Genomic DNA, 23,748 nt, shown 5'->3' on the forward strand with positions numbered 1-23,748 from the left:
GGCTTGTGGCATGGTCACACACCTACATCTGAATTTTGTAGCGACATCTTTGGACTTTTCCTAGAATCTGGTTATTTAAATCCCACATCCCGAGAAGCAAGATCACACTTTACACTTCCTTCTAGGCTAGTCACAAATAGGTGCCAATGTGGAAATGTGGCCGATGCACTTATTCAAGGTCAGAGTGTCAGTTTAGCCATGGTCAACAGTATTAACTTGCAGACAGGACACAACAGCTGCTGTCTACCCCATCACATGGACTCCCGCCAGCATCCTCCATTACACACACACACACACACACACACACACACACACACACACACACACATTCCTGTCTACCGCAAGTCCACTGTGGCACTAGGCTCAGGGGAAAGGACCTTTATTGGGAGCCTTTAAGGAGCTGTCATAGCTGGTAGGCCTTTGACTGAGATGCTTTGCTTAATATTCTGCCTCAGGCTGGGAAAAGGTCAGCACGTGCCATCCCAACATGGCCATCCAGTTAGAATGACTGCTCTTTAGAAGCAGTCACAATGGCGGTGTCCAGTACTCCATTTCCGTGCTGTGAAGAGCTCAGGCTGCAGCCCGCAAGGTACTCAACAGATTGATGACATTGTGTAAAATTCTATGTACCTCAGAGTATTTGGAAAATAAACCCATCAAACAAATTTATTGACTAGCCACTAAATCCCATGCCACAGTGATAGAAACTTGATGGCAGCTGATTTAAAATGGATTGGTTCTTAAAACTTTATCAGTGAGAAAATAGACGTCATTATTGCTCAGAATAAATAACCAAGGGGTGCCCTCTAAGCACAGAAGCAAATGTCCATGGTGTCAGGCTGGAGGATTTGAGTTGACTGCACATTTTACCTCTGGTGCCACTTACTGGTATGCTGCAGGAATCCCCATCACGCTCTGACTGAATCTCCACACTTCCAAGATGCAAGATGGAAGCAATTATCTTAAAGATGCTTATTTGATGGGAATCCCGCACTCCTGAAGGAGAAAAAAAATGCATGAATGACATCCAATCTCTGTCCCTTGATAGAAAGGATTTTTTACCCATTTGAGGACTTGAGAAATTTTTTGATTTTTCTCTCCTGGGTTAATGACTCTTAAAACCAGCCAGGCCAAGTAATTACCACTCGCCAGATCATCTCAGAGGGCAAAGGGGCTCCCACTGAGAGGCAAACAGCCTCACTCTGACCGTCTGGATTACACCAGATGGGGCACCTTACCATTTAGTGTATTCAGGAGCACGGAGAGCCAGCAGTAGGATTGACTCATTTTGGACTTCATTTCAGCAGACACTTTATGGATGTTATGAGTTTAATAAGGATGGCCATCTATCTGCAGTCGTTTTTCTCCTAACTTAATATCCTGCAAACATCTGTGACACAACCACAGGGCCAACAGGGGAAGAAAAAGAGACCCTTCCATCACACCCCTGGGAATACTGTTCCAGGGACTGACCAGCCAGCTGTCTTATGGGCAGTGCTAGCTGAAGGTGGCTGTCTGCCTTGTGATACACGCCCCATCAGTGACAGAAACACTCAGCCTAGAAACACTGCAGCAACAAACTTGATCGTCAAATTTGTTATTTGCCTACATCAATTACCAAAGGCATATCTCTTAAAATTTAGATTTAGCATCAAGGTATTAGTTCTTTTTAAATTTCAAAATATTTCAAACTTATTTAAAAAAAGTTGTCAGAACGGTATGATGAATGTTAGTCAAGTTGCTTTCTACTGAAGAAACGACAGCTGTTCCTCACGTTCCTGTATATTACTAAGGCAGTGCTTTACTCCAGCCACGACACCTGTCCAATGGGAGGCAAAGACTGATCTTACTAGGGTTAAACCTTTGCCCAGATAATCTACAAAATGGACAGCCCAAACAGTTACCAACAAAGAAGCCCTTTCTTTCTTTCTTTCTTTCTTTCTTTCTTTCTTTCTTTCTTTCTTTCTTTCTTTCTTTCTTTCTTTCCTTCCTTCCTTCCTTCCTTCCTTCCTTCCTTCCTTCCTTCCTTTTTCTTTTTCTTTTTTTGTTTTTTTGAGACAGGATTTCTCTGTAGCTTTGGGGTCTGTCCCAGAACTAGCTCTTGTAGACCAGGCTGATCTTGAACTCACAAAGATCTGCTTGCCTCTGCCTCCTGAGTGCTGAGATTAAAGGTGTGCACCACTACTGCCCAGCAAGGAAGCCCTTTCTTATCATGGGGTCCTCTGAACAAGCAAAACCTAAACATCCCATGATAAGTGGCGATAAATGGTAATTGACCCAACACTACAGTGCAACCCCACACCTAAGGCTGAGGGAAAATGATGAAAAGGAAATGGAAAGATTGTGATGGCCACAGAATCAGGGTGCCTTCTGTTAGACTGTGTCTTTTAGACAGGACAGGGAAGCTGCACCCATGAATATCAACAGCGTGGTTGCCTAAACTAGACCTGCAGTGACCACAGACTTGACATGCCAACGCAGATGGGGGAACTTTCACAAGGTCCCACGCTTAGATGAGGGGTTACAGGCAACCAATGGCTGCGAAGGGAGGGTTACAGGCAACCAATGGCTGTGAAGAGAGGGTTACAGGCAACCAATGGCTGTGAAGAGAGGGTTATAGGCAACCAATGGCTGTGAAATAAAGGTTACAGGTAATCAATGACTGCTAAGAGAGGGTTACAGGCAACCAAAGGCTGTGAAGAGAGGGGAAGTCAGTTTTCTTCAGAGACGAGTTCCCTGATAGGTTACCCTAATGTGGAATTCTCCTCTTCATGCTGTGAATATGTTTTGTTACCATTAGTTAATAAAGAATCTTTTTTGGGCCGTTGGCAGGGAAGAATAGAGCAAGGTGGGAATTTTAAGCAGAGATAGAGGAAAAAAGAAGGCAGAGTCTGGGAGATGCCATGTAGTTGCGGAAGGAGACAGACACCCCTGGAACCTTACCAGTAAACCACGAGCCTTGTGTTAAAATACAAAATAATAAAAATGGGTTAATTCAAGATGTAAGGGTAAGTAAATAAGAAGCCTGAGCTAATAGGTTAAGCAGTGTTATAATTAATATAGTTTCTGTGTGATTACTTTGGATCTGGGTGGCCAGGAATGAACAAGCAGGCTCCATCTACATTACCTGATCCAAGTCAGTCTTAGTATACGTACATACAAGCAACATTGAATGATCTGAATACATACATCACAAATTTGAGAATGAGTGGGGGGAACAGGATGAGCTGGGGGAGGGGGAGAAGGAATTGGTAAAAATGATTATAAATACAGTACTGATTTAAGAAATTCTCAAAAACTTATAAAATTTAAAAACCATCAATTAAACCTAAGGAGTAAAACAAGGGTCAACAGCCCATATCCCCAGCTCACAGGCTATTTGTGTAAAGCCCATACAACAGTCATGCCTACTTGTTTCTATCTGAGGCTATTTGTAAACTTGGTAGAGGCAAAAGAAGCCACACAGTTCACAAAGTCTAAACTCTTTACTATCTTGTATTTTAAGAGAATGTACTTCCAGCCTCTGTAATTAAGAGGGCATTTATTAAAGAGCAGAGAAGAAAATATTATTGAAATAATTCTATAAATGTGGTCTGCTTTGAGACGTATTCATCTCAGAGCCTGGGAGGAGTCTACCCTCTCCTGCCAGCTCTTGTTCATTGCTCACTGCAGCCCAGAATAGGCAACAGCCCCATGGTGGATGTTTCTCCTGCCAGCAGGCTGGGCAGAACACATATGCTTTTCACAATATATCCCAAGTCCTTCACTGTGGAGATCAGTATGGTGTGTAACACTGGGAGAAGCCAGAGGTGCAGCTATCAAGACATTCTCTATGTCCTCCCCTCTGTGAACTGCTTGGTGCTGACCTCCAGAGCATCAGGGTTATGAATCAAGGACACCTCAGTGATACAAAGGCAGCAGAATGTTGTCCTCATCTTGGGTCTTGTCCTTCCTACTTGTCACCATTTACCTGAGAGTCCAACAACTTCCCTGCTGAGTTCACATTGCGCCTAGGAATCTACCACACTCAGGTCAAACACAGCCTACTTGTTAAGGATGCTGGTCCTTTGCCTTGGACACACTTCCTCCTCTTCCTAGATGGGTCTAAAGTTTATCCACAACTCTGGTTCTTCTACTCAACAGTCCCTGAGATGTTTGGTCCCTTATACTAGCCATAGGAAGTATAAGCACTTCCTCTGTTTTTATGACTTCCGTCCTCAAAGCCCACTTCAGCCCTGACCACAGTTCCTCACTCACTATTGCTCTGGGTGTAATGACGCTGTTTTCATTCTGGAATAATCAAGAGTGCTTTCTGTCTCCTGATAATTCACAGGTACAAAAGACGAATGCTCCCCATGTCTCGGCTGGCCAGAGAAATGACCACACTGGGACCAGTACACTAGCCCTTCATATCCTCCCCATAGAGAGTGGAGTGTGTGCAGTTTGCTCACATTTAATTTGAACACTGACAAAACTTGGCTTCTACCACAGAACTGAACAGATGTTGTTCTGAGTAACCCGACACAGAAGCCAAAAGCTTTCTCTCTGTCAGAGAAGGGCTGGGGAAGACACTGTGGCCAGCTGAGTCACTTTCTGAGTTTCAGGCTCCTTGAGCTTCCCTTTGCCTGGCTACGGGCCCTAGGATTGACTATTTTAACTTCCCAATTAGGAAAGAATTACTTTTCATTTTACGAACCTGGGAGTCCTTATCCCCTAAAACAGGCTGGCATAGGAACAGTTCTCCCCCATTTCTACCAAGCCTGTCTGCTATTGAGGGTCACAGAGAACTTCCTGCTTCAAGGATTGCAACACATATGTCTAGCACACCAGCAATATCACACAGCCACAGGGCTTGCGGACACCGGGGTCTGCTTCTGGTCAGATGCTCTGGCTAGTACACAGGAGGGAGGGTCTTTCTGGGGGCATGCATTGCCTCTGAACTCAGACCACAGCACACAAAGACACGGCTACACTGGGCTTCTCTCCATTGCTTTCAACACCCAAGTAAGGAGCAGGATACTTTGCAGTACCTGGCTCAAAAGATTCTTTCGAAGAAAGCTTCCAAATTCTAAACATTGGAGCCTGAGGATGGAGAGAGGTAAGAGCACAAGAAGACATCCATCAAGGTTCAGACGACTTAGCAGATAAGGCCGTGAGACTGCCCCTCAGTTCCTCCCCTCCACGGGATCAGACCCTATGCAGGCTACTCTCATTCAGAAGTTCCTTACCAAGGAGTGTGAGGGCTTGTCGTGTCTTCTCAAAGTCCTCTGCGTCATCGACACCCTCGATGGTCGTGCTTCCTCCGTGGGATGTATAGAGAAAGTCCTCTGCACACGCTGTGGGAGGCAGGAAGAAGAGAGGCTCTAGAGAGGTCTTCATTCCCCATTACCTCCAGACCACCACTTACGAGGAGGTCTACCCTGAACATGTTAGTCACACTGATTTTTGGTGTTAGACGGATGTATACTCCTTTAGAATACCCTATCCACAATGGAAAATGACAGCGAAAACCAAGTAATGGAGAAGCTGGCATCGCAGTCAAGGTGTGCATGTAAAGCTGGAATGGTGAACAAGTTGGTAAGGTAGGACAGGTCATGGGAAGCTCAGGGTAACATCATTTAACTCAGACTTGATCTTTTAAAGGACCTAACATACAAGGAAAATGGATACTTAGAGTCACACCCTAGACCCTCACACTTCTGGCCTTGAGTGATATTTATCCAGCAGCCACATTTGACAAGTGAGAGGCAATGGAGGGTATCTGGGACTTGGTTTTGGCTATTTTACAAAGTCAGGGCACACAGGAGCTACGGAGCTATGAGGACAAGGAAGGGCTGGGAGTCTTACACGTTCTCTCACCTCCCAAGTTCCCTCTCCCCTCTGACGGCGGTAAGAAAGGAGAGTCAGTGCTGTCTTACAAGTGAGAGCCAAAGGCAGCCATCCAACATGCCTTTGGAATGGCATTCCTCAGAGGACGGTGGTGTCTGCTCCTACGAAGGGGCTGGCCTCAGTGGTCAGACTGGAGAACAATGATTGGCTGTGGTAAAAATTATTAGGGGCAGGGCTGAAGAGATGACTCGGCAGTTAAGAGCATGCACTGCTCTTGTAGAGGGTAGAAGTTTGATGCTAAGAATCCATCTATGCCAGCAGGCTCCAAACCTCCTCTAACTCCAGCTTGTGGGGATCTGAAGCCTCTGGCTTCTGTGTGCACTGGCACTCCTGGACACCCACCCACATAGATACACACAATCTTTAAAAAGTTATCTTATGAAAGTACTTAAGTCTTTGACAAAATGTAAGGACAGCCCTGCCTGGCACTTCACCCTCGGCTTTGGTTTTGATAGGAGGCCAAGATTGGACATGGGCTACTTTTCTTCTATCCTGAGAAACCCCTGCCGAATCCTTTTCTCAGGACCCAGTAATATACACTGAATACATGTCGGCTAAACACACTCCACAGCAACTCCAAGCCCTCAAAGCTTTGCCCTTCAATATATCTCCCAAGAATGTCTATGGTCTTTTTCCGTTCTGTCTGCCTGCTGATTGCCATTGCTGTGGGTCTGACCTTCGGCAAGTGTCATGGTGGCACACGCCTTTAATCCCAGCACTCGGGAGGCAGAGGCAGGCGGATCTCTGTGAGTTCGAGACCAGCCTGATCTACAGAGCTAGTTCCAGGACAGGCTCCAAAGCCACAGAGAAACCCTGTCTCGAAAACCAAAAAAAAAAAAAAAAAAAGAGATTCTAAACCTATCATTGCAGTTTGGTTTATATTCTCTCAATCCCCTGCCCTGCAATGCTGCTAACTTCAGACATCACCTCCTACATAAAACCCTTTAAGAGTCTCACCACCCTCAAGGCAAAGGTCAACGTGTTACATTTTTTGTGGCATGGTCACCTCCTACTCCTTCAAATTCAGGGCTTGTTCATTTCTTTTCTTTGTGTTCTTCACATGTCTGTCTCCCCACAATCTCTCCTCAGCCCTTCCCTTTGTCATGCTATTAACAGTCCCTAACTACTCTATTTTCTCATCTCTACCCATGTTCTGGTGCTCCTATGTACCATCAATGCCAACAATTCTACAAAACTGAGTGCTAAACGCTGCCAGGCCCAGCTACAAAGTGTCAGAACTCAGCACTGACGCTCAGGTTGACTACACAGCCACCACTCTAGGAGGCTAGACCAGCACCTGAAGAGTAATAGAACATCTGCTGTGTGCTGACAGAGGTTTCTGGAGGATGGACTTGGCACAATAGATAAATGGAGGCCAAAGTGCTTGAACTAGAAGAGAAAGGACTTCAGCCCTTTACCCACTCTGAGCTCCAACAAAAGTAAAATTTTATGACTTGCTTGCAAAACATATTTAGCACTTTCGTAGCTAATCACTCCACAAGCTCAGGGTTCTGAGCAAGAATAGATCCAAAAGACTAATAAAGCAATTCCTCCTCTAGACTCACTCTTCAAAATAGCTTATCTGGCAGCTTTCCCAGTGCCACCTAAAGATGACGCACTGTACTTGCTCCCACTTTTTAGCACGTCAATGAGCATGACTACGGCGTGCTACGGGGCTGCACAGGCTTACCAGGGGATAACCAGGTTGTAGAGCCACTACTGTGGCATTCCATTGAGAGATGATGGACCTTTAGTGTCCCACGACTTTTTTTAAAAAACTCATTACTGAATGTCAGTCAAGACAGCGGAGTCACTAGAGATTCCACAGGAGGACATCTGGCTTCCGCAATGGAGGGAAGGCATTTTCAGCATCTTCAAAAGATCCGTCACTGTCGAGAGCGAGGGTCTGCTGACTGCTGTTCTGTGTCTGGCAGATCACCCCCACCTTTCCAACTCTGCATTTCCAAACTCAGGTGCAGCTGGGTTGTCTCTTAGGCTGAGGTGACACTGCCTGCTGAAGGGTCTAACTGCTATCAACAAGGTCGCCTCTTTCTCTGCTTCTTCCCGTCTGCAGTCACTAGCTGTCATTACCCAACAGGACCCCTTAGTAAGAGACACGAAAGCAGGATACGACTACTCTGTCCCTATCTGTCTTGCTGGCTACAGCTCAACTGTCTTCCATTCAGGTCCATGAAGCCAGCACCATCCTTCCTTCCTACCCACAACACCTTCTCTTACCATCCAGTTACCATCTATCCCCCTCTCCTCCTTGCCCCACTTCCTCTCTCCTAAGAATTTACAAGGATCAATAAATACTAAAATGCCTATTAACTGGTTCATCAGACAGACACTGGCCCAGGCAGTCAACAGAGCACAAAGAAGCCATCCATGATTGGAGCACCAAACATCAAGGCCAATGTCACAGAGCTTGGACCTCACCTGGGAAGGCTGTATTCTGACCTGTGCGAGTCTATGGTGACCGTGATACAAGTGTGTGAACACACTCATGAGAGTTAAAAGGAAGGGGGACTTCCTTAACCACCTGAGCAACAGATGTAAGGAAGATGGGAACGTTACCATCACTATTGCCCAAGGAAATTCCCACTGGACTTTGCTCTAAACTTCCCCATAAAGAACAACAATGGGGTAGAAGAATATGAGTGACAAGACACAAATCCATGTCGTCCACCTCCAGACACATGAGCAAGTTCACGCCAGGGTGCCAGAGGTTTCTGCATAATGTGTTTTAAGTTAAGAACAAGAGAAGGATTATGATGTCTAAAGAACTTTTGGCTAGCCCATTTATTTGATTTTCCCAGCTATTTATCGGGGTTATTGGTGAAACCAACAACCCAGTTTGAAGGCTCATAGCCAATCCACCCACAAGGCCACAGGCTTATCATAGGCTCTTCATTTCACTCCAAGATGCAAGAAATTGATTGAATTGAGAAATTTTCAAGGATCCTGGCAGAAGCCCAGGGAGTCTGTATCTTTTACAGACAGAAAATAAGGAAAAGTCATTTTAAACCTCAATACAACTCACATAAATAAAAGTTAGGTAACTTCCCTATTAAAGTTCCGTTCAGGACAAAGTGGCCAGTCAGGTGGATCTTGTCACTATTTGATTCTCCATAAAACCAACCTTAGAGAAAAATAGCTTCTGCAGGTTGGCCATGAAACTCCCTCACTATTCTGGGAAGACAAGAGGACAATGACAGTGGTCCATATTGTAGTTGCTTATCTGACCACTTGTGACTAAGAGCTGGCATCCATCCCCAAAGGCCCCAGGTCAGGCCAGTGCTCAAACAAGGGCCACTGAGAACTGCACTATCTGGGAGCATGCATTACTTGTCCTTGGAAGTGATGGTAACCCTGGAAGGACCAGCCTTGCCAGCAACTGCACAACAGGATAGGCCAGCACAGTGGGTACCATCCAACGTGTCCTTTCTGGGTTCCAAGTAAACTATGACTTTTTATAGGGGATATATTGGCCTGAAACTATGCTTCCTGTAACATAGTGCTTACCATTCCAATCCTGTAATTGACAGGTTAAACTACAGTAGAACCTGCAGCTGTGTCATTTAATATTGTGCCAACACGGCCCGAGTTGATGAATGAATCAAGCTATGTGAAACATACAAAGAACACCATAGGAACTTATCAGGAAGCAAGCAAACCCTGGAACCACTTAGGGTTTGAAAAAGAATTGCATATATATATATGGAGCATATATTTGAATGCTTAGTCACCAGGGAGTGGCATTATTTGAAATGATTAAAAGGATTAGGAGGTATGGCCTTGTTGGAGAAAGTGTGTTACTTGGGGTGGGCTTGTGAGGTTTCAAAAGTTCATGCCAAGCCCAGAGTCTCTCTGCCTGCAGATCAGGATAATACTCAGCTATTGCTCCAGTGTTATGCAGGCCACCATGCTCCTCACCATGATGATAATGGACTAAACCTCTGAACCTGTAAGCAAGTCCCCAGTTTAATGCTTTCTTTTATAATAGTTGCTGTGGTTATTGTATCTCTTTATATTAATAGATCGGTGACCATGATACTACTTGATAGACTTTAGCTACTGGGAACACAGCTGGGACTGGTGCTGGATCTTCAGGATAGCTAAGATTTGGGGATATAACTTCAACAATCTGTTTATCTCAGAGCTGCAAAGACCAAGCAGCCTTTGTCTAGACAAACCAGCTCTTCACATCATTTTTTAGCCAAAGCTCTCCATACACAGACCCAAATACAGATAATAGGGCAATGACAGGATGCTGCTCAGCTCCAGGCTGGCCCCTCATCATTCAGGGTCTGAGGTCTCAGAACCAAGACTCCATTCAGTCACAGAGGAGGCAGGAGCTCCAGCCCAAGGAGAGATGCTCAGTGAAACACAGTCAGGAATAAAAGCCTGCTCACTACTCCATCTCAAATCAATTTCTTATCAATGCTTAAAACAAGGGGGATCTACTAATGCATTGATGGGGAAAACAAAGGATGGGCCCACTTACTTGATAGGGACAAATGAGCCACTGAGTTGACTATGGTGACTGTGAGGCACTTGGTTGTTTCTCTTTCTTCCAGTTAGTGCTCCACCATGGACATGCTAGGAGCTTCCATGGCTGTTCAGAAGGGATCCACAGTTTTGCAGTACTGAATCTCTCTTGTCTTAACTGTGACTTATCTTTCATATGTGTACTTTGCAGCCTTTACCACCAAGGCCAGCACTGTTCCTATCCTTTCTGCCTCAGTCCTAAAATATGACTCAACACATGTTGGTAAAGGGAAAGTGATCAGTTGTAGACACAAGTTTCTGTCCTTTTGGGTCCTACAGCAGCTCAGTCCCAACAAAGCATACAGAGGCATATACTAATTATAAACTGTTTGGCCTATTAGCTCAGGCTTATTATTTACTAGCTCTTGCAACTTAAATTAACCCACAGTTCCTGTCTATGTTCAACCACATGGCTTGGTATCTTAGTACAGCATTCTTATCTTGCTTCCTTTGCATGTGGCTGGTGACTGCATCTCTGCCTTTCCTCTTCCCAGAATTCTCCTAGTCTGTACTTCCAACCTATACTTCCTGCCTGGCTACTGGCCAATCAGCATTTTATTAAACAAATATGAGTGACAAATCTTTACAGTGTACAAAATCATTATCCCACAGCAAAGAGCATTATGTAAATCTCTAGATTGTCTGAAAGGGACCCATTTTTCAAGGTGCAGAAAGAAGACACACTTTTTTCTTTTAATAAAAAAAAATCTGTGCATGTATATTGTATGTGTTCATGCTTGTGTGGGTCTGTGTGCATCCATGGAGGCCTGCGGTCACACTAGGTGCCTTCCTTGCTCACTTCTCCCCCGCGTTGTTTCACACAGGGCTTCTTACTGAGCCTGAGCCCATCTATTCCAGATAGGCAGACTGGTTGGCCACAGAACTTCAGGAATTCCCTTCTCCATTCCCCAGGACTGGGGTTACTGAAATGGATTCACACACAACTTTTCTGGGGACCCAAATGCAGGTCCCCATGCTTGTGCAACAGCACCCGACTAAACCATCAGCCTCATAACATGCCTTTTAAAGTAGGGGACAACTGCACTGCTCTGCAAAACACACTTCCCACCCATGTAGCTCAACCTTTGCAGGTAGCCTAGGTACAGTGAACACTGCTTTAGTAACTGACAGCGAGTTTCTGACGGGGCTAAAGGACAGGACCACAGTAGGGGCAGAGCTGAGACAAGAACCCACAAGCCAGGGTTCTGGGCTGAGCTCCTAGCGGCCTTCTGCAGTTTTGCCTTTGCAGAGGACCCTGGGTACCTGCTGACATACTTAGAGCAAGTTCTTTAAACTCAGGAAGGCTGGCAGCAGCACAGAGCTGGTAAAAGATGTGGTAGTTCCTCTCATCTTCTGCCTGGTGGAGAAAAGGAGATCCATTTTAGTCAGCGATTCCCCGGATCACCTCCTTGGCCCAGGTGGTGTGACTTAGACCACCCTCCCTCAGGGTTTTCTTCCACACCTGGCCACCTGCAGTTTCAACTGCCTTATTTTCTATTTGCTATGACAGGGCCTTTTTTATGTGAGGACTTATACCTCTTGGCTTACATGGAAGCAGGCATTTCCTTTTTCTTTCTACATTAAACACCAGTGCCATGTCACAAATGGCGGGTCGGCCAGCAAAAAACTACCATCCGTGTGCTGCTTGACCAACACTCTAAGACCTTTGTTACCCTGTTGGAAGCTCCTCCAGGGCTTGGGACTAAGTTAAAGCCGAGCTTGTCTACACTTTGGGGCTGGTCAGTCAGGAATCTCTGATGACTTTCACTGTACACTCATGACTAGAATAGCCTTAAATCAGTAGGCTGGAGGGGGAGATGGTGTGTAAATATTTAGGAGCCCTGGATAGACAGACATGGAAGAGGAAAGCTCAAAGCCAGGGTGGAGTACAGGCAGCTTGTCAGTCCACCCAATAGAGCTGCCTGCTCTCTCTGCTGCACTGAAGGAAGGATGCAGGACTGCCCAACCAACCTGTGAGGGAAGGTGGGGCTGGCCTAAAGGTTCATGCAATATTTGTTACCCATTAGCAGGGAGTCATCACTAAGATATAGCTCAGAAGACTCTGGGGACTGGGAAGTCACTGTGCATAAGAAAATGCAAGCTACAGACTTGAATCAGGTCACCTCTGCCATCTCAGTCCAGAGGTGGAAGGATGGGGCTGCTGCAGGAGAATGGTGGATGGAGCTGCTAGTAGCAAGGAACAGGGAGAAAGTGTTCAGGCAGAGGCCAAGGAGGGTCAGCAGGGAACAATTAAGGGCTATGGAGGGGAAGAAATGAGGACTGTTTCCTAAGAAAGAACACCATGTGTATGTGTGTGTATATATGTGTGTATGTGTGAGTGTGTGTGTATGCATGCGTGTACGTGTGTGTATTGTGTGTATGTGTATGTGTGTATGTGTGTGTATTTGTGTGTGTGTATGTGTGTGTGTGTGATGTCAGCACGTACACCTATCTTTCAAGCCACACCTGTATTTTGACCCACCCAACAAGCAGGTTCTTCGAAAGCTGCAACCCAGGCTCTGTGCATCACATTCTCTAACAGGAAGGCTGTAAAAACCTCAGGAGGACTGCTCTGTCCTTTATCCCAGGAACAAGCACTTGCTTAACACACAACAGGCAAAGCTGTGCAAAGCATTTGCAGAGACCTAATGCTTAGTCTAAACGAATGTTTACTCTGAAAGAGAAGAATGAAAACAAGAATGTTGATCGCAGGCCACAAGACGAGCTGCTCTGTGGGCACAGGGAGTGGGCGGAACAATACTGGTAGTGACATACAAATGACTGAGTCCTGCCACTCACCTGAAAGACCACCCTAGACTTCTCCAGCAAGTAGGTCCTCATGTTGGCCCCGATGATGTGGTATTTTTTATCAAAGCCAATCTCAATGAACTTCCCAAAGCGACTGCTATTGTCGTTGCGAGTGGTCTTGGCATTTCCGATGGCCTGGATTAACAGACAATAGAAATGTGTGTAAATGAGGGGAGGCTGGGAAGACAGCTCAGCCAGTAAAGCACATAGGCGCCTCTCCTACGATCACCCCACCCCCACTGGGCTTCTTGACTTCAGGACTGGAGGCCTGTGGCAGCATGGTATCCATACACACACCTCTGCAACTGTGAAGACAATGGGCTGAGTGAGAAATGCTGCTTGGTTTGTTTAAAATTAAGTCGAAACTAGCGTCACTTCTCAGCCCCTTGTACAATCAGTGGCCACCGGCCAGAGCTGTGTGTTCAGCCGAAGACTCTCTAGAGACACAGCCAGGTCAGAGAGACTCTAACCCACCATTCCTCTGCTCCTCTTTCCTTTTGATGTCTAGAATACACACGTGACAACTGTACCAGTTACCCTGGGCCCACAAAGCCAAGGCCTAGAGAACCAGAGCCCCAGGCTCTGATGTTGTACAGCCATCAAATCGGTGCTTGGGACCATAGTTCTGCTGTGTTTAATCTACTGTGATCCCTTATGCAATCAAGCAGCCAAATGCTTTGCCCCACTGGTGAAAGGCCATCAAATGACATGCCTACCCTACTCTTTATTAAGGTAGATCAGGAAGTCACCCACCCTAAGGATCATTTCCTACAAAGCAGGGCCACAGATTGAACACTATGCAATAATCTTTTTGAGGGGGACAAGGTTCTCTATGAAGCCCCAACTGGCCTGGAATTTGCTATGGAAACAGTCTGGCCTCTAAATTATAACAATATTCCTGAGTTCTGGGATTAAAGATGTTTGCCATCACACCCAGCCCATAATACTCTTTAAATTCAGCCACTAAATAACTGGTCTAATATGACTTTTGGCTTTCTATAAGTCACTATATGAACACGCCAAAAATCGACTTTTCTTATTTTAATCTATTCTGTTTCTTCACATTTTCAGGTGGTGAAAAGGGTAGAAAATCCCACTGCAGCTTTTTAGTGGCCTAGAAAATATGAAGTGCCCAGAGGCTGAAAGGAAGATCCGAACCCACGCCGTAGTCCAGGCTAACTAAGTCCAACTACTTATATCTGCTCCGTTCAAAGCCCTGGTGTCCTCTGAGATGAAGGATGGAGCTGAAGCTCATCTCTACTGCTTCACCAGCTAACTTTACACATGCACACTTCATGCAGACACCTGTCACTGCTCTCGATCTGGAGGTGAGTGAAGTGAAGCCCGCGTCCATGCTCTCTGCTGGGTGAGTGGTTCTGCCGGCACTGGTCTGCCCATGTACCATCCTGCAAGTGTCCTACTGCATGGCCTGACCCACATCACCACTGCCTCTGTCCCGAATAATGTTAACTATCTCTCTTTATGTTTTCTATTCCTGGTCTTGTGAATATTAGTCCTCTTGACTAACAGAGCAGCCTGTGTAAAGTGTGAACCTGATTATATTCTTGGCATAGAATGCTTCATTGGCTTCCACTACCCTTTAGTTTTAGAACCTCAACATGGCTCACATTTTGGTAGCAGCCCACCTAGTCTTGCCATTCATTACTCTATACTTGGTCCTCAGACCTAAGAAAACAGAACACTTCTTTATTCTTCCATAGCCCCGTGATTCTCCAAACTCACACAAGGATCGGCTGCACTGTTCCCTTTTCGGGGATTCTCTTTCCATAGCCCTCCAACCTACCAGCTGTTCCTGTTCAAATACAGACCTGAAAGCAGGCAGGCAGCCCTTCCCTAACTCCACAAGTCAGAGGAGTTCCCATTTTTCGGGTCCCTGCACATACTCTGCCCTGCCCTCTGGGAAAAGAGGGGTGCACAAGTACCCTGGTGGGCTTCTAAGTCCCCAGGACAAATGCCCGACTCTTGAGCTCCAGGGCACAATGGCAGACGGTCACACTTCAGTGAGACAGTTCTGTTTTGAAGATAGAAAAGCCGACTGTCCTCTCCAGAATATTGGCAAAAGTTAGACATCCCCGGGTCCCCAACGTGAGGCCTTAGGCTGGGCTGCTTATTGTGTCAGTTCATCAGGACAGGAACTCTCAGAGGCAGCCGTCACATCTCGTTGTACACACAGGGAAACAGGCTTGGGAAGGTCAAATAACTTGCCAAGGTCATATGGCTAGGAAGCAGGCAAGATTCAAATTCAGATACACCTGAGTTCTCAAGTCTCAACCCAGGTTATAGGGAATCACAGTCCTTCATCCGCCTCACAGGTCACCGCCACACACACCAGACAAGAAGCTGCAGACACTGGGGCAAATTCCACAGCTCTAAGGACCAAGCCAAACCAGAAGTGAACATAGACAGTGATACCAATCCTCCAAGGAAACTCTTCTTAGCTCAGCTGGCAGAGCAGAGGACTGTAGAGGGTGGCATGCAGAACTATTGATCCTCATTTCTACCCTCTCAAGAAAAAGGAGAGGAAGGTGCCTTTCAGAAATAAATCACACTAAAAACACAAGGAACCAAACCTCTACCCAAGTGAGTGCTCTCTTTCTTAGTTTCAAGGCAAAGAACCCCGCCTGTGACACGCTCCTGCCCCTGCCGTGTTAGAGCAGCCACACAATGAAGTAAAGTCTCTGTAGATTTCCCACTGGTCAATACACGAGTGGTAACCGAGTATGACTATTACCATCTATAGTTCTGGTGGATTCGCAGACCTAAGCCTAACCGGTGGCTGCTGACGTCACAGCACAGCAGACAGACAGCCTGGTCCTCCTGAAGAACGCCCATAGAATCGCCTATTACAGTGTTGTAAAAACAACTGCAACATACTTCTATATTTTCCACCCTTAAAACACAGACGACTGGATGTGTTAAACATGAGTCTGCAATCTCAAAAGCCAGTTTGTGGGAGATTATAAAAGACCATCTATTGTCGCCAAATAGAACTCTAAGTTCCAATTTCAAATTTCAGATTTTAAGAAGTTCAGATGTTTTTTTTTAAAATATTTATTTATTTATTTATTTATTTATTTATTATGTATACAATATTCTGTCTGTGTGTATGCCTGCATGCCAGAAGAGGGCACCAGACCTCATTACAGATGGTTGTGAGCCACCATGTGGTTGCTGGGAATTGAACTCAGGACCTTTGGAAGAGCAGGCAATGCTCTTAACCTCTGAGCCATCTCTCCAGCCCGAAGTTCAGATGTTTTATTTTGCAAAATAGACACTGTATAAATTGACACTGAAAATCAGGTGTGGGGACTCACATCTTTAATCTCAGTACTTGGGAGACAGGCAGAAGAAACTCTGTGAGTTCAAGGCCAGCCTGGTCTACATATTAAGTTCTAGGCCAGCCAGAGCTACAGAATTGTACCATGGTTCACAAAACAAACAAACAAACAAACAAACACCACTGCATGTTCTTTGCTGTTTATGCATACAGGAATGTGAAATTCAACTAGACTTTCCAGTATAGTTGTATAGTAATATGCAAGAATACAATGAATACTTTTTACGTTGGCTTACATAACAGAGACATGGCCAATTAACTTGTGGGCAAGAACAGAGAGAGGAAGGGGGAGCAAGTAGTCATGCCAGCAGAACGAAAAAGGCTGGAAAAAAGCAAATTGCAGTGAATCTTATAGAGAACAGAATCCTATCGATGGAGAAAAACATAGTGTGGACAAAAGGACAAGAGGGTCTCAGAAGAGACAATGTTGGCTAGAATGTTAGACCACATAAGAGAACACAGTATGTAGGTCATGTAGGAAATAGAATCGTATATGAATCTTATATGCAGGTTAAACAGCTGCAGCTAGTTTTAAATCAATAGCAAAGATGAAAATCCTAAAACTCACACCTTTGGTCCTTTTAATTTTTTTAGATCAGTTTTGTTCACTGTACCTCTAACTTATCTCCTTTCTGTAGGGGAAATGTTTCTGGCTCTCACAGTTGTATGTCTGGTTTCATGATTCCTAAGCTGTCATATAGTCCTCTAGCCTTGATCTCTTGATTAGTTTTGCTCTCCTAATCAGTGCAGACTTGGGGACAAATCCCTCCTAGGATGCTCACAAGCTCTTAAAAAAAAATGGGGTCAGGGCATGCTAGCATTGCCAAGGAATCACACCAATCTGCCCTGGTCAATCCCAGCCCAGCCTCCATCCCCATAATTAAACAGCTGCCACTCAGCTCAGCGTACTGGTCCTTCTGCATCCTCAGACTGCAATCAGCTCCCAGTCTCCCCGGGAGGTATCTGCCCTGAGAGCGAGGAGACATGACACAGTAACTGATGGCTTGGGGGCAAGCCAGAGAACTCTTCCCAGGGACTGGGCAGAATCATCATAACCACTGCTCCCAGTTGAGACTCTGTTCCCTAGACCTCTCTGAGGAGCCACAAGCTGATGACTTCCTGACTAAACCTGGAACATTTGAAAAGCTGCGCTCTTGATTTTGGCAGGCAAAAAGTTCCTCACTTTCTGTTGGCAACATTCTAATCCCAGTCAGGATCCCTCCTGGTTCTGCTGCTTCCTTTTCACAAGTAAAGTCAAGTTTTCCCCTAAAGCTAGCAATAACAGTTCACATTTGATGGAAGGAGCCCTCAGCACTTAAGCGGATGTTTTCCGAAGCAGCTAGTTGCATGAGGCAGAGCGTTAATGTCTGGGGCCCAAACAACTGCACTTATATACACTATTGTGATTAGGATGGTTCATGTTCTCACTCCTCATTCAGATTCTAGAGATTAACTATACCCTGGTCTTCTTTGGGGATGCATGTTGTTCTTACGTTTCTTCCATTACAAAGCAACCTTCTCACGAACTCAGAAGCCTGCTTGGGCTGTAACAGACAGGGCATACTTTAAATTATTAGTAACCGCTATAATTCCCTGGGCCAGGACTTAATTTGACAACTTTCATATTAATGTCCATAGGAGGAGCATTCATAATAGCCAAAAGGTAGAAATACCCGCGTACCAGCAGGAAAGGGATGGCTGAACAAACCATGGCGCATTGTGCAATGAGACAGCCAGCCATAAAGAGAACAGAGAATTGATAGGTATGGATGAACCTTGAAAGCGTCATGCCAAGTCAAGCTAACCAGATACACAGGGAGCAGTATTATACGATGCCACTCATGTGAAGTTCCCATAGCAGCAAGAGTCAAAGAGGTTGAAAACAGTTTGGCAAGAACTTGGGGGAGGGAAAAATAATTGTTTAATGGGAGCAAGGTTTCTACTTGGGTAATAGGAAAGATCTAGAATAGGTAAAATCTAGAATGGGTGGTATTGATGGATACACAAACAATGAATGCATTTAATGCCTCTGATTCATATACTTAAAGTGGTGTATTGCTGCCATGGATATTTTACACAATAAAAATTTTTGTAAATGCCCTTTTTGTCTTGCTTAGTAACACAGTGTCTTGCTTCCCGTGTAATACAGAATAAGCCCCACCTTCCTTCCTTAGCTGCTCCTGGCCAGCTAAAGAAACTAGAACAGTGGAGTGTCCCAAGTTACCTAGGCTATGAAGACATTCTCTATCAGAATATACCGTTTAAAGAGGAGAAAGACAGAGATAGAGAGACACAGAGAATGGAAGGAGGGGGAAAAGGAAAGAGAGAGAGAGAGAGAGACTCTAAACCATTATGAGCTACAGCGAGACCTAAATTGCAGAAACAACTTTGGCCTGAACTTAACTCAAGTTCTCTAAACCCACCCAAACCAGGCTCCTGTCATATGTCCTACCAAGGACAGGACCCAGACAGCGTGTGCCTTGGCTACTTTGTGCCATCACAGGAAACCATTTCAATAGCAGTGACAGTATCACACCTGCTCTGGCTCGCCTTCACCCTTCTCAGCACAGACAACGTTTCCCGGTTTCTACCTAGTCTACCTCACTCTCTGAGAACTGCCTCCTAACGCAGAGTCTTTCTAAGTATCTACTGGTTCTGGTGAGATGCTAATTTTCTGACCTGTGTTGGCATCAAGAAGGGGAGGACAGCAGAGGGGGCAGCAGGCAGGCAATGACCATTACTACAGCACACACAAAGTTCAGGAACAGAGAGCATGAAGACACTCCACCTACACTGGGGTCCTGCACCAGTTCAGATGCTCTTCAGACTGGATTCAGAGGCACTCTCTGCTCTCCCTGACATAGGAGGGGTGTGAACACTGCCTAGATCAGCTGTGTCAAAGATGCTCTTTCATCATCCACACCACATTCAACCCCCAGTGATTCCCTGGGAAGGCTTTACCTCCATGATGGGACTGGATGCCAGGACCTTCTCTTCAATGTTGGTATCACTGGCTGAGCCACCAACTGTGGCAAAATAGCGCATGGCATACTTGGCTGACACCGTCTTCCCTGCTCCAGACTCTCCGCTGACTATGATGGATTGGTTCTTTTCATCTCTGGAAGGGAAAGAGCTCTGGTCAGTCACTGGCCATGGAAAGGTGCTGCTGGCTGCCAGGGACTCTGATGAAGGTGAACCTGATAAGAGGCATCTCTCGGGGACAAATGTGGATAACTGGGTAAAGTCTGCCCTCCCTCATAGGCTTATACAAGCTCTAAAAATCGGAGGAAGAAAGCAGGTATGAGCAGGGCTTTCAAACAGCGTGAGCTCTCCATCGCTCAGGAGAAAGATGGCATGGCCAGCGGCTTACCCTATAGCGAGGGATACAGTGCCTCTTATCTTAAGAATTTACACATGCGCCCTTTCGTCTTTGTTCCTCCTGCCCTGTGCCACTCAATTCCCTAGTTTTCTTTATTAAGAACCAGAATCTTCTCTTGCACTGAGCCTAGCGTGATGGTGAAACAGATTTGGACATTTCTGTTCATACAGACGTAGGACACAAAGGGCATGCCACCATTCTGATCTCTCATCAAATACAAGGATTGCAACAAAAGGGATTAGAGAGTAAATTCAAGTCAGAGAGACAGGATCCCTCCCATCTCATAGGCACAACCACAGTTATTCTTTTAAAATACAAAACAGGAAGACAGATAAGATATGAAAGGTGCATGCTTTTGTGTCCCCAAGGAACACAAGCATTCAAAGCAGAGAGGAATGACAAGCATTTGGGATAGCCATTAGGGCAAGAAATTGCTCATGATGGTGAACTCGGCCATTATCCCCTCAGTTTACAAAACCACAAGGAAGGCTGGCACTCAACTCCCAACTCTCCACTCTGATAACAGCGCCTGGTACCACATATGTGCTCAGTATCTGCTAGTGAACTAAAAGCAGCTTAGGGCCCAGTGTATCTAACCTAAATGAAGACATACTTTAAGGACTCAGGACTCCCAGTGCTAGGTCCTATGGTCTCCCAGGCAGAGTGGGTGCAGAATAAATGAGAAGCCTCCATGATGGGATACCCGGCCTTGCTAGTTATTGAAGCTATCAGCATGGGTGAAAAACTGCCAGTTGTGTCCAGGTCAGGGTCAAGGCAGAGGAATTGGTGTGACAATGTAAAGGACCCTTTTCAGCTTGAGAGAAATGGGAAAGAGAGAAGATCCTGGCTGGAGGAGCAAGTGCTTGAAAAAATCATGTGAAGGACAGGGTGGGACTAAAGAGATTGGGCCCACAAGGCATGTCATGCATAGAGGTCTCAGATCATAATCATGGCCAATCAAAAAGGAACCCAAGGGGTTCTGGAAGGAAAGCAGATTCAGAGAAGATGAAGTTGAACATAGATGTCTTTAAATCAACCACCCAACCAAGTAATGAAAACATATATAGATTCCTTCCTAGCACTTGGAGAAGGAAATTTTCCATCTTCTGAAATTCCCCTTCATTCCAGGCTATCATTGCTCTCATCAGTGCCCATTTCATCTCCTTGCTCTCACAGCAACTTCACATTAAGAGGTACCCTCCAAATAGGCCCACAATGTGGCTATTTCCCATTTTCAACCATTTATTTATTTATTATGCATGTCTGCCTGCTTTTATGTATGTATACCATGTGTGTTCCTGGTGTCCACAGAAGCCAGAAGAGGATCCTTGTAGCTGGAGTTACAGATGGTTGTGAGTCACTATGTGGGTGCTGGAACCAAATGCAGTAAGTGCTCTTAGCTGCTGAGCCATCTCTCCAGCCTCCATTTTCATCCCTCCCCCCATTTTTTGCTTTACATTGTAAAGGACTTTGACACGATATTAGGGGTCACCTCTGTTCTCATTACTTCTATTACCAAGTCCTTAGAGAACTGATAAGAGGCACAAGAATCCAAGAAGCCTGGAAACATAACCTGGCTTTACACCTTGGCAATAGTCACATGGGTCATGCCCCTTTTCTGATGCCACCCTGAGAGCTCTCTGTGTGTAACAAGAACCAGACTGGGCAGCCACACCCAAGACTTTGGAGTTTTATTCATCTCTTATCCCTGTTGTAGAATATTAATTTAAGGTGTGTTACTTTTGTTGCATTTGTTAAACTCTTTGAAACTGTGTTACTTTGCCTGTCTAAAACACGTGATGGTTTAATAAAGAGCTAAACGACCAATAGCGAGGCAGGAGAGAGAAACAGGCGGAGCTGGCAGGCAAAGAGGATACATATAAGAGATCTGAGAGAGAAGGAATTGGGAATGAGAGAGGAAGGAGGAGGACTTCAGGGGGCAGCCACTCAGCCACCCAGTCACCCAGCTACACAGTCAGGCACAGAGTAATCAGGGGGGAAAAAGTATACAGGAATAAAGAAAGATAAAAGCCCCAAGGCCACAGATAGATGGGATGATTTAAGTTAAGAAAAGCTGACAAGAAACAAGCCAAGCTAAGACCGGGAATTCATAAGAAAGAATAAGACTCGTGTGTGATTTATTTGGGAGCTGGGTGGTGGACCCCTCAAAAACTAAGAGTCCAAAGAGCCAAAACAGTAAAAACAACAAACAACATATTCCAAGATAAGAGAATGAATGCAGGACATAGTTGAGTCGTGGTCCTCAGGAGAGAGCCACATACTGTCCCATTTAACAAGGATCCAGGGAGAAACATACAATGAGGTAGCTCTTTGGGAAGGGAACACATGAGTGCTCTAAGGTTTCCTGCAGCAGTGCAGTGCACACAGAAAGTTGGTTGGCAAGGGGATCTGGATAAAACATCTTACCTAGCAGAGACAAATAAGGCACAAAGGGGCAATCCTTCTCCCTTCTCATGGTAAGTGCCAAGGTGCCCATTACTCTGCACAACACTGAGAATGGCTGAGCAAGTGCTGCTCAGGGAAGGGAGTGATACACACAAGAGGCGAGAGGCTTTAGGAGCCGAGCAGTCCAAAGGTAAGTGACCAAGAAGGAAAAAAGAGGGGGTAGTTTATGTGATGAGTGTCAAGGAAAGAAAAAAGGAGCATCAAAGGGCTGAAATAATCAAAATTCAGCAGAGTGAGAAGACGCATATACAACCAGGGTTTCACCAGAATCACAACCATCTATCCTCAAGTTTAAATATCTTTGCATTGTTCTGGCAACAAAGTTCAGTAGCCTGCTCCTTGCACAAGCATGAGAACCCGAGTTTGGATCCTTGGTTCACACAGAAGAGGCTGGGTGCAGTGTATGCACCTGTCATCCCAGCACTGAGGATGTAGAGGCAAGAGCATCCCTGGGGCTTGCTGGTCAGTTATTCTAGCTGGCAGGTGAGAGTCAAAATTAGAGAGAGAGGCTGTCTCAAAGAATAAATTGAATAGCAATTGAGGAATATACCCAGTGTGCATGTGACACACACACACACACACACACACACACACACACACACACACCTTTGTATCTGAGTCTTTTTAGAGGACGGCTACTGGAAGTGCTCTAAGCTCCCACTTAATCTGGTGACTATCAGGGCAGGTACTTCCATGTATGCCCAAGTCAGATAAACTCAATTCTTAGACCACCTAGTATGTTTGAACAGACCTGTGAGGTATGTACAGTACCATGTATCCACAAGGATGATGGGGCAATGACACCTTCAACTTTGTTCTTCCTATGTTAGCTCCTCTGGACTCAGAACTGGAATCCAGGATACAGACATTAAAACAGAATTGACTCTGAACTCAGTTGTATTAGCGACTGTCTGGCTGGCTGTGTGCACAGTTATTAACCTACCAATCACTTCAGTGTCTCTTAGGACTGGGATCCCTAAGGCATAAGCTGTTCTGAGTGGCTGCCTTGTACGGGTGTCTCACACTTCTGGCAGATTAAATTTCTAAATCAATGCTCTAATTACATTTTTTTTTCCTTTTCAAAAAGTTAAAAAGCTATTCAGTACTCATCAAATCAAGTTCAAGCTGCTCAGTTGAGCACGTGAACCCCTATACAATATATGATACTAAAGTCATTAAGAAGTATGGGGAAATCTAAAAGAGTGTAGAGTGTGTGCTGAGCCCTGCTTCTGCCACTAACAGACTCTGGAAGCCTCTTGATCATGCTACAGAGGAAAATCTGCACACTCAGTATCTT

At 45.4% G+C, this 23,748-nt stretch overlaps 1 protein-coding gene across 2 annotated transcripts in view; it reads right to left on the bottom strand.

Moving 5' to 3' along the window:
• Myo5b (myosin VB) overlaps nucleotides 1-23,748 on the bottom strand; it is a 274,034-nt gene that overhangs the window by 101,408 nt on the left and 148,878 nt on the right. For both annotated transcript variants that reach the window (XM_057789327.1, XM_057789326.1), the window contains exons 5-9: nucleotides 19,568-19,724; nucleotides 13,240-13,383; nucleotides 11,716-11,797; nucleotides 5,229-5,336; nucleotides 887-996 (exon numbers count right to left, since the gene is read on the bottom strand). In XM_057789327.1, coding sequence (XP_057645310.1) covers nucleotides 887-996; nucleotides 5,229-5,336; nucleotides 11,716-11,797; nucleotides 13,240-13,383; nucleotides 19,568-19,724 — 601 coding nt within the window. The remainder of the gene's footprint in view (nucleotides 1-886; nucleotides 997-5,228; nucleotides 5,337-11,715; nucleotides 11,798-13,239; nucleotides 13,384-19,567; nucleotides 19,725-23,748) is intronic.

Source organism: Chionomys nivalis, chromosome 14 (assembly GCF_950005125.1).
Source record: "Chionomys nivalis chromosome 14, mChiNiv1.1, whole genome shotgun sequence".
Lineage (NCBI taxonomy): Eukaryota > Metazoa > Chordata > Mammalia > Rodentia > Cricetidae > Chionomys > Chionomys nivalis.